Genomic DNA, 14087 nt, shown 5'->3' on the forward strand with positions numbered 1-14087 from the left:
GCAAATGCTGTCCTGGAGAACAAAATCCACCCCCACCCAGCCGGTGTTGAGGAGCCCGAGGCCCTGTAACTTTGACCCCAGCTGGAAGCAGAGCCGCTCTTCAACTGATCGCTGCACACAGCTTCTGCTACAACAAAATCCCCATGAAAGACTTGTTTAAAATACCATGATACGCACTTGGTTCCTACGCCTGGTTGTGATATTATTCATAGTGCCAATTTATTTAACTGAACTAAAATTGGAAAACTCCGACTCCCAGGCCCTAAAAATACTGCCAAAGCGGCACTAAAATTTCCAGAGCCTACCAGTCTCCGATAACAACAGCCCTGTGCGGATCTGCAAGCTATTATCTGATAACTTCCTAACTGGAACAAATCATTTCTGGTCTCCAATTAGCCATTACAGCTGCCCTTACAGTGGGGGAACACCCCATGAGTTATCCTCCCCACCTCTTCTTTGAGCCATCTTCCCTGCCAAGGAGAGCGCGCTGAGTCGGGCAGGGCAGGTCAGGTTAAATAACTGCACTAAAAACTCCGTCCAGAATGAGTCAGACAAATGGCTCTTTGTCAGCAACAGACCTCGGGTGTACCACGGGCAGACTCTTACCCTAAAGGTTTCTGCCCTGGTGAGTGATGCTCGCAGCCTGAGCTGCCTTGAAGAGGGATATCACTTTTCTGTCTTCCTTTACTCGTGTTTTCCTTCTTGCTGTGGTAACAGCAGATAAAATGAAGTGAAATATCACTTCCCAGCTGATGGCCTGAGGTTTCCAGGTCCACGCTCATACCAGACACCCGTGTGCCCAGGCCCAGGGCTGAGCAGAGCAGGGTTTTGTCTCGGCAGCCTCCTGCAGCTGCCAGTTCCCCTGGTCACATAAAGAGCACAGAGAGGCTGTGCTCTGGTCTTGCTTGGCTGATCCTGGTGGTTTTAATCACGTTAACAGGTTGACTCCTTCAATCTTTGTAATTTTTTTTGTGAATCAGTAGTGTTTCGGGGGACTCAGAGGAGCTGTGGTATCCCACTGGTCTGTGCCATCTTTCCTTGTAAGAAAACGCTATCCTGGCTCTCTTTGAGCAGAGCAATCAGCCAGGAATTCCTCACCTCACTAATTCCCTTACCAACCCAGCCCCAGAGTTGAAAGGGGGCCAGCATTTCCCTTTGGCTGTGCTCACCCACACCCAGGCCTCTCTCATTTCCAGCAGCGCCCACCGCACCCCATAAAATAGGGTTCAGAGTCCCAGAAGGGAGGCTCTGTTGGCCTCACCACCCTTTCACCACCCAAAGAAAGCCCCACTGCTCCTAGATCACGCTCAGGAACCTCAGATTTTTATCCTTTTTTTAATTATTATTCAAAAAAGAGCAGAGCCACCAGAGTTCTCAGACTTCCGTCGCACTGAGGAATCCTGCTCCAAGGGAAGCAGGAACACTGGGTACTGCCTGTCCACAAACAGGTTGCACCGGGAATCAATTAACTGCTGGTGATTTAGGCTGTGCTGGAACAGCACGTTAAAGTTACGGAGTCATTCCCAACCAGGTCTGTCAGCTGGTGGCTGTTCGCCAGGTCCAAATTTCAGTATTTCGGGCTGTTGCAAGAAAGTGCAAAGGTGACCAGCTGACAACGTAACCAAAGGAGACAGACCAAAACAACGCGGAGGTGTCAGCCACGCTCAGACCTCCCACCAGGGTCATCTCCTCCCTGGAGCCCAGGCCTGTGCCTGGCTGTATCCGTCAGGTCTCCAGCTCTCCGGCTGGCAGCTTCACTTCACTGTAGGTTTTCTTCTCCACGTGGCTTGTCTGGTCCAGGAGCCATCGTTTCTCTTCATCGCTGACGTCCAGCCTCAGCGTCACCTCCCGGAAAACGCTGTTCACAGCAACCTGGAGCACGCAGAATGAAAAAAGCTGAGCCCCAGTCATAACACAAGTGCTGCTCGTGTTCTCTGGGCAGACGTTGGGCAGTTACCACACCTCCTTAAAATGAAGCTTCTTGAACATGCAAATGCTGGCTTCGTTTTCCTGACCGATCTTAGCCTCAAATTTGGTGATGCCCAGGTCTGTCACTCCTACAGAAGAAACCAGAAAGACAAGCATTCCTGTTCCCTGCTGGGCTGCCACATCTACAAAGACACAGGACTCCAATTTCTGAGGCGGGTGCACCTCTTACTACCCTCTACCTCAGCAGGAATACGTGCTTCTGGATCACATCACAGCTCTGCTCCCATCCCCGTGCCCTGGGCTATCCTTACCGTAGGACATCATCATCAGAGTCGCCTCCTTGCCAAATCCTCTGCCACGGTAGCTGGGCTCTGAAAGGGAGAGCCACAGAAATCAGCACCCTGTTAGGCGAGACAAGTCAGCAGGGGCACTTTTCAGTGCTGGGTACTTTTCAGAAGAGGCTGTGTCCCAAGCCAGCAACAGATGCTGATCAGATCTGAACAGCCAAGGTAAAGCAATGACAATAAAAATCTGCCCTCAGTAACATCTGTCTGGCTTTAGCCAGACAAAGGCCCAAGCTAGCAAGCAGAACCTCACCTGCGATCATAATTTCAATCTCCCCCAAAGTCGGATCCTCGGTGTCGGTGAGGAAGAGGTTCACGTCCCCCACCATGCAGTCCTCCTCCCCACGTGCCTGCCCAGCCCAGCGCTCCGTGTCCAGCACGATGAAGGTGCACTCTGTGGAGAACAGACAAGAAGCAACATTCTCACGGCACGAATTATTCACAAAGTACTGAAGGATGAAATCAAAGGCATGCAACGGGCAAAGGAACAGCAGTTTCCACATGTTAGCAGTGAGGAAGAGGTAATAATTGCACCTCCCACGCCAAGCATGCCTGCTCCCGTCCCTAGAAACATAAGAAATGCTCTGAAAAACCCGTTGTGAGCACAAAGGATCATGCAGACACTGAGACTAGGAACAGCCTGTGTAAAAAGGAGCGCGAAAACTTTCATTCCCCGACTGAGGTCTCACTGCTTTGTCTCTGCAGCAAGTTCGGGCGAGGAATTGTTTGGTGCACAAGGATCACCCAGTGATTCACCCGGTCCGCTTTACTGCTGCTCTCAACAAAGCTTTTAATGCCAGCTAAGATCTCCAGACTGAGATCTTTGCCAGCCTCGGCATTTTGCAGCTCCCTGTATTTCTATGAGGCTTTTATGAGCACTGATTCATTACCTGTAATAGAGCCAGGGAACCAATTCAGTCAACTAATCTCGACCAGGTAATTATAAAGTAATTCGAATCCTAAGGAAAAATACAACTCCCTTCCACCTTTTGACGATGATCAGTCCTGGGGAGTGGTGATGGTGCTGGAGAAGCTCAGCAGATAATGCTGTGCGAATTAAATCATCCTTACCTTTGAAAAACTGCACGAAAAGGACACCAACAGCCCTGGGTGTTCTCTGCTTCCCAGGAGCTTCCCAGCTACAGTTTGTAGCTGAGCATGTATCAGCTACAAACACGCACGGATCTCCCTAGAAAGTTACTGTGTCCATACTCCCCTTGCTTCAAACTATCACTGTTCATCTGCCTCCAAATACTGGAGACGAAGAACCCCAGAGCCCCAGGAAGTACAGAAACCAGAAAGATGTCAGCTGGGCTGGGGCAGGCAACGTGCTGTGGTGCTCAGGCAAAGCTGGTGGAACTGAAAACCAGCCTCACACCCCCTCGGGCTCAGTAAATCCCACTCACCAGGTGCCCTCAGCCCACTCTGTGTCCTTTACGGGACAGAGAGGGACCCACTCCCCCCTGCCACCCACTCCTAGCAGGTGTTTAAGACCCTCACTGTCTGCGTCGTCCCGCCAGCTGCGCTGCATCTCGTACTCCTGCTCCAGGCTCAGCGGCTCGGAGGCGGTCAGGCGCTGCAGCTCCTCCGACTGCATCCACGCGTGGTACCTGACAAAGAGAGCGGGGCAGACCCCTGGCTTAGCAGCAGCACCGCAGGACGGTGGCCACGAGTGCTCCAAGGACGTGCCTGTGCCCTGTCGTGTCTGGAAATATTAGCCTGGCGTTCACAGCAACTCGGAAGTATCTGCAAGCCTCTTGCTGGATGTGAAACAGGAACCAGCGATCTCCTTGGACATGCAGCAAAATTTGTGCATCCTGCGGCTTTGTGTGAAGTGCCACGATACGAACTGGAAGTTTTTAAGAGTTCTGACCCAGCAGCACCAAGGGTCGGGATTTCAGCCTGTCTGCTTTTGATACAGCCTCACTGTGCCACTGACAACTTGACAAACACTGCCACCTTTGTGCAGAGCCGGCAGCTGCCCGGGGCAGCGCTTTACAAAGCGCCTTGATCAGAGGTTTGGCTGCCTGGGGTCACACGCTGCAGTCCTGCTCCTCCCTGGCCTTTACAGAAAGATTCCAAGGAACACCAGAAGTGCTGGCTGTTCTCCCACGGCCAGGTATTTCCCTCCCTGTGAATCCACAGTCCCGGCACAAAGCACAGACCTCAGGGATGACCGCTGTGAGCAGGGTGGGCACAACTCGCTGCCTTCCTACAGCTTTCGTTTTTTAATTTCTGTGCTGTTCCCATGGGGAAGAGGCCCCTGCAGCTGCCGAGCCAGCACCCTTTCTGAACAACACGCTAAAAGAGGGAAGTGAAACCAGACCGGAGGACTCGAGCCACGTACCGGGGCACGTGTGCCGTGGTGTACGGCACCAGGGTCGCCCTGCTCCCCTGCAGCACGGTGTCCTGGTTAATCCTCATGGCCCCGAGACGTGGCCGTGTGCCCACCGCGCAGCCGAGGGGGGGCACAGCGCTCGCAGCCCCCTGCAAGGCAGCAGTGGCAGCCCCAGCTCTGCACGGGGCTCAGACCAATGCCTGGGGCTGGGATCTGGGGCTATGGGGGGATCTGGGGCTGGGATTGGGGGCTGGGGGGGGATCTGGGGCTGGGACTGGGGGATCTGGGGGGGATCTGGGGCTATGGGGGGATTTGGGGATGGGATCTGGAGCTATGGGGGGATCTGGGGCTGGGATTGGGGGATCTGGGGGGGATCTGGGGCTGGGATTGGGGGATCTGGGGGGGATCTGGGGCTATGGGGGGATTTGGGGATGGGATCTGGGGCTATAGGGGGATTTGGTTTTGGGATTGGGGGCCGGGGGGGGATCTGGGGCTGGGATCTGGGGCTGGGATCCAGGGCTGTAGGGGGATCTGGGGCTGGGATCTGGAGCTATGGGGGAATCTGGGGATGGGACTGGGGGCTGTGGGGGGATCCAGGGCCGGGATGGATCAGCTACAGAGGGATCTGGGGCTGGGATCCAGAGCTACAGGAAGAGCTGGGGCTGGGATTGGGGGCTGGGGGGGGGATCCAGGGCTGGGATCTGGGGCTGTGGGGTAATTTGGGTTTGGGATCCGGAGCTTTGGGGGGATCCGGGGATAGGATCGGGGGCTGGGGGGGGATCTGGGGCTGGGACTGGGGGCTGTGGGGGATCTGGGGCTGGGATCTGGAGTTTTGGGGGGATCTGGGTTTGGGATCGGGGGCTGTGAGGGGCTCCGTGTCTAGGCCCCCCCCCCCCCCCCCGCCCCTACCTGGGCCGCCTCCCTCCGCGCATGCGCACAGCCCCTCTCTCCCCACTCCCCCCTCCCACCCCGGCGTGGCGCTGCGGCCCCGCCCCCTTCCCCCTCCCTTTTTTCCCCGCCCGCCTCCTTCCCACGTGACCCCCCCTCCCCTCCAATCCGCGGGCGAAGGAGCGGGGCCCGGTCACGTGCGCGGAAGCCTTTCCCCCTCCCCGCCGCCGCTCCACGCCCCCCGCTCCCCGCGCCGCGCGTGCGCAGTGAGGGGCCCGGGGGGCGGCCCCGGGGCAGGGCCGGGAGGAGGGGGCGGGCGGAGGGGAGGGGAGGGCGCCGCGGCCGGTAAGGGGCCGGTGGGCCTGGGGGCTGCGGTACGGCCGGTCAGGGGGTCCTGGGAAGGGTTTGGGTGTCCCGGGAAGGGTTTGGGGGTCCCGGGGGGTCCCTGTGGGGGGACACGAGGGGTCCCGGGGGGTCTCGGGGGGGGTTTGGGGTCCCTGTGTGGGGCCCCGGTGGGGTCTGTGGGGGGCTTGGGGTCCTGTGTGGGGTCCCTGTGGGGTTTGGAGTCTCGGTGTGGGGTCTCTGGGGGGTTTAGGGTCCCTGTATGGGGTCCCCGGGGGTCCCGGTATGGTCTGAGGTCCCAGACTGGGGCCCACGGGGGTCCCCGGGGGGTCTGGGGTGCTGTGTGGGGTCCTTGTGGGGTCTGAGGTCCATGTGTGGGGGTCATGGGGGCTCCTGGAGGGTCTGGGGTCCCAGTATGGGGGTACTGGGGGGGGTCTGGGGTCCCTGTGTCAGGCTCTTGAGGGGTTTGGAGTCTCTGTGGGGGGCCGCGGTGGGGTCTGGGGGGGCCTGGGGGCTTTGGAGTCACGGTGTGGGGTCTCTGTAGAGTCTAGGGTCCCCGGGAGTCCCTGGGGGGTTTGGGGTCCCTGTATTGGGTTCCTGGGGGTCCCTGTATGGTCTGAGGTCCCAGTATAGGGCCACTGTGGGTCCCCAGGAGGTCTGGGGTGCTGTGTGGGGTCCTTGTGGGGTCTGAGGTCCCTGCGTGAGGGTCCTGGGGGTTCCTGGAGGGTCTGGGGTCCCAGTATGGGGCCACTGGGGGACCTGTGGGGTCTGGGTTTCCTGTGGGGGGTCCCAGGGGGAGTATGGGGTCCCTGTGTGGGGCCCTGGTGGGGTCTCTGGGGGGCCAGGGGTCTCGGGTCCCTGTATTATGCCACCAGGGGTCCCTGTATGGGTTCCCCGGGGGTCCCTGCAGGGTCTGGGAACCATGTGCAGCGTTCCTGTGTGGGGTCCCTGTGGGGTCTGGGGTCTCTGTATGGGACCACTGGGGGTCCCTGTGGGGCCACTGGGGGTCTCTGGGGTGGGGGGATTGGGGTCCCTGTGTGGGACCCCTGGGGGAGTTGGGGTCCCTGTGTGGGACTATTGGGGTCTCTTTGGGGTCTGGGCTCCCTGCGTGGGACTGCTGGGGGCTGGTGGCATTCCCAGCCCCCCCCTCGGTGTGTGTGTTGCTGCCTCGCTCCCGGGGCTCTGCCGGGCGGTGCAGGCTCCCCAAACACTCGGGCATTAAAAGCCCCGGTGCAGGTAGCTCGGTGCCCCGTGTCTGTGGGGCTGCTGCCGGCCGCCTGCTGTTTTTTTTCTGCCCCCGGGGTCGTTCGGGGAGGCCGGGGGCTGCCCGAGCCTGCCCCAAGCAGCCCCGTGTCCCTGAGGAGCAGCAGCTGTGGGAGAGGAGAGGTCTGAGAGCGTCCTGGGGGCAGGCGTGCTTCCTCCTGCGGTCTGAAACCTCCCTCTGGCCACTCGGGACATCGCGTGCTGGGGCAGGGCAGGGCCCTTGGGTGTTCCTTTTTACTGGTTTAACGGGGCAGGGAGCTCCTCGTGGTGCTGGGCCGGCTGTGGCTGCCCTGTGTCGGAAGACAAGAGTGCCGAAATTGCCTCGTGAGTTCCCCTCCTTCTGGCAAAGGTGACCCAACTGTGTGCTTTGTTTTCTTTTTTCCCCTAGGTAAAAGGTAACAGAAGCTGAGAACGCCCTCCTCGTGCTGCTCCCTTCACCATGGCCGGCGGCATTACCGACACGGGGGAGCTCTACTCGCCTTACGTAAGTCCTTCGGGCTCAGCGCCTGGCTGTCTTTACTCAGAAGTCTTCTCAAAATCCTCTTCTTTCAGCACGTGTTGTCATTTCCCACTTCCCCTTGCACGTAACCGCAGTGTTTCAAGAGTTGCCGTAGGTCAGAGGCTACTTCAAAATGCTTCGTGCTTGTAGCTCTTTCTTTTCACATTGCACGTTCCTTTATGTGCTGGGAAGGATGGCGTCTGCTTAAGGTATAGTTCCTTAAAATGTGCTAAGAAAAGCTTCGTGTCCGATACCAGCTCTCGCATCCTTCTACCTGTTGCTCTTAAACTTCAGCGTTTTCATCAGCACAAATTGTCACGTGAAGCTCACTTAAACAGGGAAAATTGCAATGTGGAAATTGGGCTTTTTTTTTTTTTCTTTTAAGAAATTCAGAGGAAAATAATATATAAAAGAAAAGCTACAAATAAGTAATCTTCAGTTATTTATTTTAACCTTTAACCTTTATTTTAACCTGGTTTTGATAGCCACAAGTGTTCATAAAGCGTCAGCTCTTAGATCAGTGCTTTGCAAACAATATTCCCCCAAAACCCCGCAGATGACTAAATAAAGACCCAGAACTGAATTCTATGGGTCAGCTTTCAGATGGTCAGAAACTTTCATCCCCCTGTTAATGACTGAATTTCGACTAACTGGATCTCAGACCCCAGAAATGGGCCACGACTGAGAAAACAGAGAATAAGTCAGTAACTGGGGGGTTCTGGGCCCTACAGAATTAGTGTCACATTTCTGTTGGTGTGGCAGGAATACCCTAGAGTCTCATCTCAAAGTCTAGAGCGCTCTCTCCTCTTTGCCTGAAGATGTCCAGCCAGGCTGAACACACGAGCACCGTTCTCATCTCAGCCTACTTGACCACAGCCAAGGAAAATCACTTGAGTGCTTTATTTTGAAGAGTCCTTCACTGAAGTGAGTCATGGCCCTGGGCACTCGAGCAGGAGGTGTGCTCGGGGAATGGCAGCTGTGCCAGCCGAGTGAAAAGAACTTTCCTGCGAGCTGCGGTGGCTGACTTGTCCTGGGAGAACCATCAGAAGATGAAATTGCTCTGCTTATGTTAGTGAATGTAGGGCGGGACAGCGTGCGGGGGCTCTGGGGAATAGTTCTGGTATCAATTCCTTCACACTCAGAAAAATGTACTCAGACATAGCTCTTACTGACTCTCCTCTAGAGAGAGACTGACCTATATTAGAGAAAAAAAAGATAGAAAACAGCAGCAACAATGAACTTTGGGGCAGTCTTTGTGAGTTCAGCAAAATTTGCAGTCTGGGGGTGCTGTCCAGGTGCACAATTAGCTCTTTGCCCTGGGCCAAAAAAAAAAAAATGTGGTTGCTTTAAAGGATAAAATCCTTCCCCTTCCTGAAGTAAAATAGCTTTTCCAGAGTGCTGAGTTGCTTCCTGGTAGAATGGCAAGCAGGCTTTGGATTCCAGTTCTCTTTGGATGTTTCCTGCTTGCTTCAGAATAATGAAGGGTGAGACATCCTGGAAGGGAACTCCTGTATGTAGTCCTAAGCACTTAGGTCAGAAAATAACGGGAGACCCAAACGCACATTGTAAACAATTCTGATAGAAGTGAATGGATGTTAAAGCACACAAAGCTCACGTCCTTCTTAACTTTGAAAGTTAGAAGGAAACAATATTTTTAAATAATTGGAAAAATGGGGAAGGGATTACATTTTTGTCATGAAAAATGAGCTGTAACTTGCTTTGTTCTCTGGTTATCAGTCTCCCAGGAATTTTGTCCCTAACGTGGGCTTGCTCCCACCCTGCTTGCTCACAAAGGTTGCTCTCTCCATTCGAATTAGCGTGCACGTGAGGGGGTTTGGGTGATCTCTGGCAAAGCTGCGAACTCAGGTTGGATTCTGTGGATGTTGCAGGTGGGTCTGGTTTACATGTTCAACCTCATCGTCGGGACAGGAGCTCTAACCATGCCCAAGGCGTTTGCGACAGCGGGGTGGCTGGTCAGCCTCGTTCTCCTCATGTTCCTGGGCTTTATGAGGTAGGCTGTGGGTACGTGCCTTCAGGAGAGGGGGGTGCTCAGTTCAGGAGCCCTATGATCAGTGCTGGGACTTGGGCTGCTGCCTGCCCTTTGCTGCTTGAGACCTTGGGGCAGGTCTCATGACTTCAGAGCTGGTTTGCCACGAGCTCCTGCTCAGCTGCCTGTGCCCCTGCTGGAGCAGCAGGTGGAGCTGAAGGCTGCCGATAGCGCAGCGATGTCCAGGCAGCCTGAGATTCTCCAGGTACTGACAGAATTGTCATCTTCCCGACAAGCTGTGTATCCCTGCTCGTTTCTCACTTGGTTTGCAAATAAATAAGAATAAAACTCCCCTCCTGCTGTTGGTAAGAACAGAATTTAGATGTTTTCTTGCAGGTAACTAGTTCTGAACGTGCCTTTGATGTGAAGGCAGTGCTTTTCAGACCTGTTAGGTGCTGCTGAACAGGGGTAGCCGTGCTCAGCACTGACTGTAGTGATGCTTCTAAATTCCCCACCTTGAAGCCGTGTGCTTCAGAGGCTTGATTGAATTACCAATTGTGGCAGCACCAGTAACGGAGCTTTGTGAGCAGTCCTAGATATGTTTCAAAACACAAATGTAGCACGTGAGATGCAGCACCAGCAGGGAGTCTGTCAAGGTCAGCAGAGGAGCACAAGTTTCCAAACCTGGGTTCAGCAACCAGACCCAACTGAAAACAGAGCCTGAAGTATTCAGTGCCCCGGGAGCTGCGTTGTTTTTGTCTCAGCCCTGGTGCTTGGCTTCCTCCTGCCCTCTGGGCAGTGACCCTTCAATAAGAATCCGTGCAGGAATTGCTACGTGGGGCTCAGAACAGGGCTGCTTGCTTTTATTCCGGCAAAATTAATCTCTTGCTTGAGCTTGATAAATGAGCCCAATTCCTGAGACAGGGAAGCCACTCTAATGCCTTAACTAAGATTGATTTGAAGGTGTTTTTTTTTAATTACAGGACTGTTTAGCTGAGATAACGATGTGCTTTCCATAGAAGCATCAGTGACTGTACCTGTCCCCTGGCCAGCTTTTCCCATGGCCTCCAGCAAAGCGTGTTTGCATATAGATGTGATCTGCCCCTCTGCCTTGTATTGGTTTGTTTCTAATACCATTTGTAAGAGTCTTTAGGGCAGCAGAGTACCTTTGCCACAGGCTGTAATGGATAAACTTCATAACAGGACTGTGCTAGTCCAGGCTTCCTTCTCCCTTTCAGGGCCCAGCTTTCTAACAAGGGGGAAACTCCTCTTGTCTTCCCAAACCATCCAAACTACTAGCAAGGTGTTTTCCAGCTACCTAATGTCTCCTCATCTCTGAAGGCATGTGTGTTTTTACTGCATTTTGTTCTCTGCTTGAACACCTCCGTCTCAGGAGCAGAAGAAGGCAGCAGTGTGCTGAGCAGAAACTATGAAATAGGCGAGGGGGAGGGTGCAAAGTTGGTGAAAGCAGTTCTGTTTGTTTGGTGTTTGCCCCTACAAATAGTGAGGATAATTCTCCATGTATCTTAAGCAACGATGCTTGACTGTTGTTGATACTAACTGGATTTCTCTCCCAAGCTATATGACTACCACGTTTGTGGTGGAGGCCATGGCTGCTGCAAATGCCCAGCTGCGATGGAAGAGAATGGAGAAACGCAAGGTTTGTGTGGGATTTCGTTTTCCATTTTCTGCTGCTTTTATCACACGAGGCTCACCTGAGATTTCTGTCTGTGCCTCGCCTCATTAATAACTCTAATAAAGGAATAGATTTCTACTCTACGGAACTTGGCTGCGTAAAATATGACTTTTAGTTCCATGTGGGGTTGCTCATTAAAGACTAGATTTTCTGCTTCAGCTTTGAAAAATCTCTTGTGCTGCTTACATTTTATTTTACTGGATGTGCTCTCCTTGCCCTGAAGCATTGCTCAGCAAGTGTGGAGAGGTAGCAGGCAATAGATCGGTGCCATTTGGAGTGTGCCAGGTTCTATAAATCCTCTCTGATCTCAGGTCACTTAACTGGGACAGGCAGGAACGTCCTTGCTGCCGGTCAGGATGTGTCCCGGGGAGTGGACAGTCCTGAAGTATGTCCTTGCTGGAAAATTTGCTTGTGGCTTTTTTGGATCCTGGCTTCAGTGGCTTTTCTGGATCAGTGTGAGGTATGGTTGTTTGCACTGATTTAGATCCCTGCCTGTATGTTATTGGGCTGGAGCTACGAGATCCCATAGCCAGACAGAGAAGAAATGGCCAATAAAAACACTAAGATTTCTTTTTCCAGTTCTGTAACCCTGTAGATCTACCAGACACTTGAGCCACAATTTTCTTGTGCCAGGTATCCCTGTGTGAATCGGACACTTGCTGTATGACCTGCTAAGAGCAGAGCCTGGCACTCACCTCAGTCTGCTCTGCTGGTGCCCTTTTCTGCTCTCCAGTGTCTCAAGCCTGGGCCAAGGGCTCCCGGTATTGCCCCTGCTTGGTAGCCTGTTCTGCCCAGCCCTGCATGGGATCTACCTCTGAGGTGCTGGAAGTGAGACCGTGACGCTGGTGGTGCTGTAGGTAGTGGAAGTCTGAGCAGTGGTCTTGCCTTTTCTTCCAGGAGGATGATGAGGATGAGGATTCTTCCTCTGGAGTATCTGACAGTGATGTTCTCCTCCAAGATGGCTATGAGCGAGCAGAGACGCGACCTATCCTGTCAGTTCGTAAGTATCTCAGCTTTCACTGAGACTTTTTCTCTGCAGGCAGCATTCCTGTGAGCCCCAGTAAGCAGAGCAGGACTCTGCTGTCCATTTTGCCCTTAATTTCACATTTGCATCCCGAAGACCTTAGCACTTGCGAGATAAGGCTCATTGAGAATTCAGTTTACCTTCTGCAGGCTGATAAAGATCTCTTCCCTCTAGGTCACTAAGATGAGAATACCTTATTTTGAAAACATTTTAAACTAACTTCAGCAGAGTGATTGGACCCGTGACGCTGCAGCTGTGGAGTGGTAGATAGTACATAGTGTCCTTCAGGCTGCTGCTGGAGCTTCGTGGGTGTCTTCAGATAGTCTGGCCTTCGGCTTTACTCAAGGCACTGGTTGAAACCTCCTTGTTTTCAATTTGCAGAGAGACGTGGCTCACCCAATATCTTTGAAATCACTGAAAGGGTGGAAATGGGCCAGATGGCTTCCATGTTCTTCAATAAAGGTAAGAGATTCATGCGTTTAAAGGTCCCTCACAGTCCTGCTGCATACTGTGTGTATGTCTGTTGGTAAGTCTGAGTGCTTCTCAGTGTGGGTTTACATCCTGAGTTTGTGATGGTTCCATCCAAGTATCCATCCCTCTGTGTAGTGTTTCTCTAAAGCAGAATATTTGTGGGCCAGAACCTGCATGAAGGGGGGGTGCTGTGGTAGTGTGGCCAAAACTACCAACTGTGGGTATTGGCTGACACAGGTAAGTTTAAGTCAGTGCCCCTTCTGACTGTTTTTAACCCAACCCTGTACTGAGTCTATCCTCTGACCTCTGCTCTTTGCAGTGTTGGAGCCCAGCTGTGGAGTTTACTGGTTCCACCTTGGCAGCATTTGAGAATAAAACATTTGTTTTTTCCTGAACCCTATAAGTGGCAGTCTGAAGGAGAGAGGCTTTGGGGAGAGTTCCTGAGAGCTGTATGTGTCGGGGTGGGAGTCAGCTGCTAGGACATGAAACTACTGAATGAAAAAGGGTCCCTGGTGAGCATCTGGTAGGCAGATGTTTTATCTTTTTGCGGTTAAGTGTCTTTTGTTGTATGTCAGGGAATGAGCCTGTAGCTATACTGCAATAAAGCCATTGCTGAATACAATAGAAACACAAGTTCTGATGTTAGGCATTCTGAAGCTGGGTGAGGAGTACATTTGAAATGCTGAGCAGAGCCAGAAAATCATCAGACACCATGGTTGTGCAATTTTGAGCCTGTCAGGCCCCATTTCTTGTGGACAGCGACATTTTCTCTTGTTCGCTAGCCACCTTACGAAGATGTGATGGGCTGTTTTTTTCCACTACATTACATCAGCTTTATGCCATTCTGAGACTGCCTCTGAAGGACAGCTGGGCTTAAAGAGTGAAGATTGTTTCAACTGTATTATTGCTGATTTTAAAGTCCAGTTGGGGAAAAAAAAAAAAACTTGATTTCCCTATATGCCCCGTGTGGGTCTTTGTAGACGTAAAACATTTCAGGGGTGTCTAAATCCACATTGAATCAGGCGGCCACTTTTCCGAGTCAGAAGAGGAGAGGTGACTTGGCTGTGTGCTGGAGACCCAGAAACATCTTGTTCCTACTCTCGTCTGTTGCTTTGAGATGCTCTGACTTTAGGCAAGCTTTTTGTCCGTGTTCTTTGCCGTCTGTAACACACTGTGGATGCTTCCTTAGCTCTCAGTATTCCTCTGAGGAGTAATACTAGGATGTTGCTTTGACAGCAAGCCCTGGACACCGTGGCTTAGCACCATCATTGAGGATTTAGGCATGGAGTCCTGTTCTGCTGCATGT

General features: G+C 53.1%; 2 protein-coding genes across 4 annotated transcripts in view; one reads left to right on the forward strand and one right to left on the reverse strand.

Moving 5' to 3' along the window:
* Nucleotides 1-1345: 1345 nt before the first annotated feature.
* NAT9 (N-acetyltransferase 9 (putative)) lies at nt 1346-4766 on the reverse strand. The gene is made up of 6 exons (XM_032199708.1): nt 4621-4766; nt 3774-3883; nt 2527-2667; nt 2241-2300; nt 1963-2057; nt 1346-1872 (listed from the first exon to the last, which is right to left on the reverse strand). Exons 1-6 carry the CDS (start codon nt 4695-4697, stop codon nt 1726-1728), a joined length of 630 nt encoding a protein of 209 aa, XP_032055599.1. The 5' UTR covers nt 4698-4766; the 3' UTR covers nt 1346-1725.
* A 1051-nt stretch (nt 4767-5817) lies between these two features.
* Nucleotides 5818-14087, forward strand: part of TMEM104 (transmembrane protein 104) — a 39603-nt gene continuing 31333 nt past the window's right edge. For 2 of the 3 annotated variants that reach the window (XM_032199894.1, XM_032199897.1), the window contains exons 1-6: nt 5818-5844; nt 7493-7588; nt 9493-9614; nt 11169-11250; nt 12184-12286; nt 12692-12772. In XM_032199894.1, coding sequence (XP_032055785.1) covers nt 7544-7588; nt 9493-9614; nt 11169-11250; nt 12184-12286; nt 12692-12772 — 433 coding nt within the window. In that variant the 5' untranslated portion in view covers nt 5818-5844; nt 7493-7543. Of the gene's footprint in view, nt 5845-7228; nt 7589-9492; nt 9615-11168; nt 11251-12183; nt 12287-12691; nt 12773-14087 lie in introns of those variants that run through there. The other variant, XM_032199896.1, reaches the window with a different exon arrangement.

The sequence above is a fragment of the Aythya fuligula genome, chromosome 18 (genome assembly GCF_009819795.1).
Source record: "Aythya fuligula isolate bAytFul2 chromosome 18, bAytFul2.pri, whole genome shotgun sequence".
Taxonomy (NCBI): domain Eukaryota; kingdom Metazoa; phylum Chordata; class Aves; order Anseriformes; family Anatidae; genus Aythya; species Aythya fuligula.